This window comes from Gavialis gangeticus, unplaced genomic scaffold (assembly GCF_001723915.1).
Source record: "Gavialis gangeticus isolate Ggan-Ray unplaced genomic scaffold, GavGan_comp1, whole genome shotgun sequence".
NCBI lineage: Eukaryota > Metazoa > Chordata > Crocodylia > Gavialidae > Gavialis > Gavialis gangeticus.
In genome coordinates this window covers 73,201,900-73,210,292 of record NW_017729034.1, presented here as the reverse complement: position 1 = coordinate 73,210,292, position 8,393 = coordinate 73,201,900, and the positions used below count along the sequence as shown (strand labels likewise).

General features: G+C 41.4%; 1 protein-coding gene across 5 annotated transcripts in view; it reads left to right on the top strand.

The window, feature by feature from the left end:
* Positions 1 to 5,742, top strand: part of ZDHHC14 (zinc finger DHHC-type containing 14) — a 223,464-nt gene extending 217,722 nt beyond the window's left edge. For 3 of the 5 annotated variants that reach the window (XM_019527178.1, XM_019527181.1, XM_019527177.1), the window contains one exon: positions 3,501 to 5,742. In XM_019527178.1, the coding sequence (XP_019382723.1) occupies positions 3,501 to 3,902 (402 nt within the window). In that variant the 3' untranslated portion in view covers positions 3,903 to 5,742. The remainder of the gene's footprint in view (positions 1 to 3,500) is intronic. The other 2 variants (XM_019527180.1, XM_019527179.1) reach the window with 1 other exon arrangement.
* The last annotated feature ends 2,651 nt before the right edge of the window (positions 5,743 to 8,393 follow it).

The following is an 8,393-nucleotide window of genomic DNA, read 5'->3' as shown; positions in this document are numbered from 1 at the left end:
GTGTGTGTGTGTGTGTGTGTGTGTGTGTGTGTGTGTGTGTGTGTGTGTGTACTCCAGATACCCTCACTTCCCCCCAAAAGGATCCATGTGCCCCCAAGTCCTGACTAGAACCAGGTGTTCTTGTCACAAATCCTGGGATCCTCCAAAAAATTACATGCAGATGAGGCACAGGGCAACCTCGTCCAGCTTCACCTCATAGAGGGTGGGGCCACACTAATCGCATGTGACAGGCTGAGAGAGGATGTGACCAGGGGATTCTGGGTGGACTGTTTAGGACCCCATTTGGTGATGTTTGCCAGACATTTAAGGTGGGTGAAGAAATGAATCATTGAAAAGGGGGAAGAAAGGCCCAGCTCAGCTTTGAAAGAGGAAGTTGAAATGCATGCAGTGTAGTGGCTCACTATGGCTTGAAAAAGGTTGCCACTGAGGTGGGGCTGTGCTTAGTGGGCGTTACCATATACTTATTCAGATAGACTATAATAACTTATTCTTTGGTAGGTTCCTATAAATCTGTTTGATATTGCCTGTTTTCTAATAAAATGTTACCAAAAAAAAAAAAAGGCTCCTATCAGCATGTGTGCTTAATATGGGCCATGTCTTTTACAGTCATGCTCAGTGTTGGATGCATTTAATTAATTTTGCAATTGTTTTCCATTACTGAGCACATGCTGCTGTTGGCAGCAGTTTAATGATAGACAGCATATTTAATGAGGTTTCCTTACATGTGAATGTAAGATGGGGGGCCTTTACCCCCATGCTTATTGGAAATGGGAGGCACCTGTCTTCTATTCAAGTAAATATAGTGATTTAGCACATTCATTTCTGAAGCTAGCTGAAATCCCAAACTTTATACAAGTGTAGGAATGAGAAGTAATGGAAAGGATTTAAATTTTTGTTTTACTTTTTACCTGGGGCATGGGCAAGGGGATTTACTGTATTTTCTTGCGCACAACACAACCCAAATATAATGTGCACCTTGTTTTTGAAAGGCAAAATGAAATTTTTTTTCCCCCCCAACATTATGGTTGTATAGAATAGACATCCTAATCTTCAGCTGACTCGCTGTCTGTTTCCTGCATAACTAAAGCTAAATCTGTAGCTGCTACTGAAGACTGGTCTCCGTAAGTAGATGTATGATTTTGAAAATAACTGAAGAATCTGTGCTTAAGAGCTAAAGACTCTTGAACTAAAGAGGCTGTGGAAATAGAGAGACCAAGAGCAGCTAGAAGACGACAATATTGTCCTTAGAAAGTTGGCTTGATTGGTGGAATCTCAAGACCATAAGACAGATGGATGGTCATTAACACCTGTAAAGTGAAGACCAATGAGCCATTAGTTGACTCCCTCAACTGCCTGAACTGTAATACCACAGTCACTGTACTGTGGAGCAAGAAACAAATCAGAGTGTTCACAACACTAGACAGAAAATCAGCTTCCCAGCTCAATTCATACACCCCAATTTTGGGCTGGGGGTTGATTTTCAGGGGAAAGATGCTTGTTGTATGTGAGAGAATGTAATCGTTTATTGGATTAGTTTCTCCTGCACTGTTATCTTTTGTTTTAGAATAATTCAGTTATTAATGGCAATTAAAGGCCAATCAAACTGTTTTAAAAATAATTTTACATTATAAGTAAAACTGAATTCATGAAATGCCTACATTGCATAAACAGATATCTGTCACACTGCCATAACTATAGATTTATCTTTCTGCTTTCAACTTTTGGATTGATGATAGAACACATTGTAACACTTGCATTATATACAACAGAAGGGAATAACAGCAATATACTGTATGTCAGAGGAATCAAACAATATTGAAAAAAGACAGACAGGAACCAGATATCTATAAATAAATATCTGGTGTCCTGGAAGCCTTGCTTGTAGCAAGTCAGGCGCACTAGCCAGTGTTAAAGGATCTGATTTTGGACATAGCCCTACAGATGAAGCATAAGTGCCAAGTCTAGAATTAAAACATATCTGCAATCAATTGCAAGTGGTTACTATTTGGAAACAGCTATTTTACTGTGTTACATGGAGCTCATTTCAGTTTTAGGTAGCTGGATGTATTTCAGCATTTCAGGCTATAACTTTTGTCACCTTAGGTAGTGAATGATAATTTTGACTATGCTGTTCTTGCAATGGATAGTATATAAGACTTATCCCTGATGTAACTTCTGGCTTAATTAAAATACTATCCAAATGAATTTGGCCCATTCTGTTATAAAAATCTGGGATGCTTGCCATAAATTAGTATAGCTACGTGTTGGTCCTCCATGCTGTCAAAATTAAACAAACAAAGAGCAGCATAAAAAACCATGCGAGTGAACTTTTCTCTCAAGTCCTAGTCCACATGATCATGCCTTTGCCTGAAGAACATTTTAGAAACATCCCAGAAAACAAGATCTTGGGAAAGGAGACTAATTGCCAGCCCTGTTTATACGGAAGTAGGGATATATATGTTCAAAGGGATATTTAGCCTAAGCAAGCTTCTACAGCATAACAGTTCACAAGTTTCATAAAGACTTAAAAATAAAATTAAAAAAAGAATGTGATGAGAGTCCCATGTTCTTGAACTCACAGGCTAAGTACGGACAGTCAGAAAGCCTGAGGCTGAATCGATTCGGTCTTTGCAGGTTAGCCCTTGCTGTTACAGCTAGGGAGCAGAGGGGCGGGGTCAGCCGTGCTCTCTGGAGCAGACAGTGCAGCACAGCCCAGGGCTGAAAAGCATGCTGGGATACTGAGAGACTTTGAACTTGAAACAGGATGGAGTCTGGTACAAAAGTTTCATAAACTGGTTTGACCCAAATCAGTTAAGTCTAATGCTGCATTCAGCCAGGTTTATCTTGAACCAGTTTCAGCCATTTTGAAACTGGTTTACGTGCACTGAGCTTCTGTTCTGTTACAGGTTTAAACCAGGTTCTGATTGCTTAAACCAGATCACTTAGTGTAACTACTGTCCCTAGCCACAGAGGCATTTGCGTTGTGGCTTCAGGCCTTTTCCAGATTTCTTTGACTTTATACGTCCTATGGACAAAAAAGAGCAGCTTTAAAAGTTGTCCATCATCCTGTTTTAAATACTCTTTAGTGTTAGTGAAATTTTCAGTTGCCACTTTTTTCTCTGTGCAGTGAACCACCCAGGAAATCAATCAGTCACAAGTTCAAAGATTTTTTTTCAAGAAAAAAATAAATAAAATCAAACATCTAGGTCAAACTTGCTTACAAAGTACTACTCAGAAGTAACCAAGGGTACTTGACCCTTGCATACTGTAGATAAATAATTGTAAGAATTTACTCTGGCATTTATCCCAAGAATTAGCTGACTTAATTGTGCATGCTTTTTTTTTTTGTCAGCATGGAATATTTTTTCCATTGGCTAACCCTGGAATGATACTAATGAATTCTTCTTTCTCCTCACATCCCATTCTCTTCCATATCTTTTGTCCACATCCTCCCTCTTTCCGTTTGTCCCATGTATGGTTTTGACTCTTCCATTCTACAGTGTGACCAAGATCAGTGCATTCAGAGCACTAAATTCGTTTTGCAGGCTGCTGCCACACCATTACTACAGAGTGAGCCCAGCATAACTAGCGAAGAACTACCTTTACCAGGGAAGACCACTATCAGTGCTCCTTGTGCCACACTGACCCTAGGGCAGCCGACACCACCATCCTCCATGCCAAATCTCACCTCAGAAACAGGTTTGACAGACATGCTACCGTTAAAGGAGGAGCACGAAGGTCATCAGTTCCTTACTCCTGAGGAAGCACCATCACCTCCTGGTATGTTGCCAACAGGAAGCCCTATTACACACAGCCATACCATGCATGTCCTGAGCCTAGCCAGCCAAGACTCATTGCATGAAGACTCAGTACGTGGTCTTGTGAAGCTTAGCTCAGTTTGACCAACTTTTACTGACTACAGACACCACAAAATGGTGCAATGTTCAAATGTTTGCTCAAGATGAAAGACTTTACTACCACTGTAAGACTTTTTAACATGCCTATAGTAATGCAAACTTTTCCATGTAATGGAGTCTACTAAATGGACAAGTTATTTTTTCAATGGAGCTATGGTTTTTGGGTTTTATTTTGACCAGGTTGTTAATGAGTATGTTTTGATGGCAACTGCTTTTATTTTTAAATAAAAAACAGAAATGGTCAGTAATCCTACTTACTGGAAATTGGGGTCCTGCAACTTGGAATTCTGCCTGTATGACAGTCTTTGTTACAGTATAAAAGAGGAAGATTGGATGTAAGTATCATGCTCTGTGTTTTATGCTCTTGTAATACACACTTGTTAAGGCTTACCACTCCTGTGACCAGAATGTTCTGCACTTACATGTTATGCTATTAATATTTGAAATAGAAAATTACCATTCCATTTGTTAATACAAAAAAAGACTGCAGATGTGGATTTGCATGCCACGCTACAGTATGTGTTACAGTGGTGTTGGTATTAAAAGAAAGTGCTGCTTTTTTATTTGTGAGGTTCGAGTGCTGTTTCATTTAAAGACAGTGCAATGAACAAAACTAATGGACAATATTATTTTTTCAGTTGATTAAACTTTATTATAAATTAATCAGTGGTGCCTGGAATATGGAGGGCTACTGATTTTAACATGTTACATATCATTTAACCTTCTGTTTTAAGTGTTTAGAATAAGGTATTGTGTTGTGCCATACCACGGATTTTTCCATTCCCTAATGTGATAAGATTACCTGTGGACATCCAATAAAAGGACAACTCTATTTCTTTGGATACGTGTACAGTTATCCTTACACAGTTTCCTAGGGGGGGAAAATATGTTTGGATGACAGTCTGCAAAGAGGTTGTTTACATTTGGATGCATTTGCATAATGATACAGGAGCTACAGAATCTGTTTATGATTTGTTTTATTTTAATATTATGCATGGTTTTCCATTAGCTGTATATGTGTGACACAGTATTTCTACAGTAAATCTGTGTTCAGAAACAACGTTGCTAAAATCTACCTTGCGCCTATAATCCTGCTCTCTTATCCAGTTAAGTGCAGGATAATAGGCTTGGGGGAGGAAAAAAAGAAATATCTGTGAGGTGACACAAAATGAAAAGTAATGTACAGTAGCTGCCAATTGGTCATACTTGTTCATCCATTATTTAAAACAGAAAGATTTATACTACAAAACTCTGCTGTACTGTAATTTGAGTTTAGGAGAACTTAAATTTTATGGTTTAAAGAAGGTCTTCCCCTCATGAATAATTGAAGAGAGAGAGCCGTGTGCCTAAGCTAAGAAAACCAAACTGTAATTTACTGTATTTAACATGCTTTTCAGATTTTGGATTTTTATTTTCTCAGAACAAAATAAGCAGCATTTTCCAGGAAACTCAAGATATTATTTCATTGCGAATTGCTATTATGTAAAACGATTCGTTAACAGTTCAAGCATGACTCAGTTGCATCAGTGACATAGTTGTTTACTGATATCAGGTTAAAAACTGTAATTCTTTAAGAAAAATAAGCCTTTTGTAAAACTGTTATCTAGGCTATTTTAAATGTCAAGGGTCTTCTTTCTTTGGTGAAATTGTTGTAACTATTTTTTTCTAAATGGTTATATTTCATCTAGGTGTACATATATACATATATGTAAGACATCAAGAGTTGCCTTCTAAAACCATCAACTGGTTCCTTGACTCCACAGAAAGTTATTGCCTTCCCACTATCCTCACTGAGGATGAGCCATTAAAATATTTGTAAACTTTCTCACAAGGCTCTCAGTTCCTTTTCCTGTTCAGCCTTACAGGGTGGCTCCAAAGCCCTCCTTTAACTGCTCTGTCTTTCAAGCATGTCCACTTCAAAGAGCCTTATTTATTCTGGTTTCTTCAGTGTCCCTTCTATATGCTGGATTCCTATGTATAGCTAGGTGCTCAGGTACAGTGTGGACCTATTGAAAAAACTTGGTAGATGGAGCCCTGAGCATCAACTAAACCAACAATCATAGCTTCAGTTTGGAGGAGGGAAGTTACTTTAACGCTGATTTTTTTTTTCTCAAGATAGCCTAAGGACATTATATGTTCAAGTCATGTTGACTTTCAATAATTAGGGCAACCAACTGCCACAGGCAACTTTGAAAATTGCAGCTTTTAATGGTGTATCACAGTCTAGTCTCCTGTTTTGGAAATGTTCCAAAATCTGTGTTCTCAGTCTAGTTCACGGTTTAGTGCTTGTTACAAAACCATTACACACTTTGCCATTGTTTGTGTTCCCTTAGAGTTTAAAAACAGAAGGGAAGTTACAGCTCAAGATTTGAGTTTGGTTAAGCTGTGTTAAGAAGTGAAGCATTACAGCACCTTCTCTAATGTTATTTGGCTTTCATTACCAGTACTTATCAGGCTTCCTTGTCATAAGGACTAAAATTTGGCTAAAATTCTAGAGAAATTATGTACGTCTCTTCTTATGGCATTAAACTCATGTGTGAGAGTGCTTTCTGTTTTCTTAGGGGCAACTAAGTTCAAAGAACTTTTCATCTGCACAGTTATTTTATGACAGTAGTTTGCAATTTGTTCTCCACTGGAGGCTGATCTAGGACCATGACCCTCCATATGTCATAAGGACTGCACCCCTTCAGGACTATATAGTTCCCATTTTCTCCTGCCTGGCTATCAGTCTGCTCTGTTCCTCTCTCCTTTGGAACTGAAAGGTGCCAGATCGCTCCCCTGCTCCTAGCTTGTACAATTCCACTTTCTCTCACTGACCTATTTCCATTAATGCAACAATAGGAAGGCAAGGAGGGTATAAGCCCTGGGTGCTGCCTAAAGGAGGGGGGGCATCAGAATAGAGCTTGAGGAGGACCTCACTCTCCCGTTACTCTTGTCACTGCAGCCTACACCTTCCCTGTAATGGCTCTGTCTCTGACAGAAGAGCAGAGCAGCAGGATGATACACAGTGTCCTGGGTGGTGGCAGCACATAGTGCAGGAGCAGCAGCCGGGGGTTTGCTGATGTGAGGAGAGATGTTGTCTCCTTTTTGCCACTGAATGTTGGTTTTAAAGAGTTGCATGACACTTGTTGGTGGCAAAAAAGGTAGTGACATCTCCCCCCACAGTAGAGAACCTCAAGTGCTCCTGCACTGTGTACTGCTGCCACCACCCCACACACAGAGCTGGCCAGCTGCACCTCTGCTACTTCCCCTTATGCCACAGACAGTCCTGCCCTTGCCCTCGTCCTCTCCCTCTCCCTCTCCTCCTCTGCACTATCTCAGGGGACTTGAAATGATCACTGTTCTGAGTGCTCTTCCCAAGGGAGGGCATGAAGTCACCTAGTGGGAGCATCCCCATGAGCTAGATCAGGGGTTTTCAACGTTTTTTTTTTAACTAGTATACATACCCCTTCTGGTGGCAGCAGTAGCCATCCAGCTAGGGGGGTGGGGAAGGAAGTGGCAGCCTGCAGAGCTGCACATGCAACCGGCCATGGGACAGCAGTGCCTAGCAGTGGTGTGGGGTGGTGGCAGCTGCTGTGTCCAAGCTCGCCCCTGCCCCATGTCTGGCTAGCTGGCCAGGCAGTTCCTGTGTGACCCTCAGAGAGGAGAGGCATTGCTGCCCTCGCCCCCCTGGCCCTGCTCCTGGGAGGAGGTGGTGGGTGGCAGCTGCAGCTGCCACATGTGAGCCCCCCACCTCATGTCTGTCCACAGAGGGGCGCCTCCTCCCTGGTGGCTATTGGTCAAGGGCAGTGGCCTGGTGGCCAATCAGGAGACTGAGTTGGCATGGAAGGTGGGGAGGCGCTGCCGTGTGCTATGTGCGGCCAGCGGTGCCCAGCACTTCCCTCCTCTGGGTAAGAGCCGAAATGTGGGAACACCCCAGGGGAGACACCACCACTGTGCCCTGGGGCATGCTCCATCCCTGCCCACCTGCATGCCCCCTGTGACCTTTCCAAGCACCCCTAGGGGTACACATACCCCCGATTGACATCCCATGAACTAGATAATAGAGAGAAAGGGCTACAGATTGTCAGTCATGTGGGCCATGGGTTAATACCCTCTGTTTTGTGAGTTTCCCAAAGCAATGCTAATTAAAGCAATACATCTCTAGCTAAATATGACTTAATATTGTATTAATTTTGAAGATGTCATTGTGCCCACGATTTGGTGCCCGCTTTGTTAGAGAAACAAGTAGAATCAATAGTTTGCTGTTCTACTAAAACCTCACAGTTACTAAGCTGACTGAGGATCATTGCTGCAAGCAGTTCCATTTTTAAATGATTTCACAGCATTACCCATTCATGCTCAGAGAGATGTTTGGTGACAACCTTGGTATGTACTTACTGCTAAATAGTAGGCTAGGCAACATAACATCAATTGTGTATCCAAGCTAAGGCTACAGTGATACTTTTACCTGGGGGAAGGAAATATTGTGCAAGT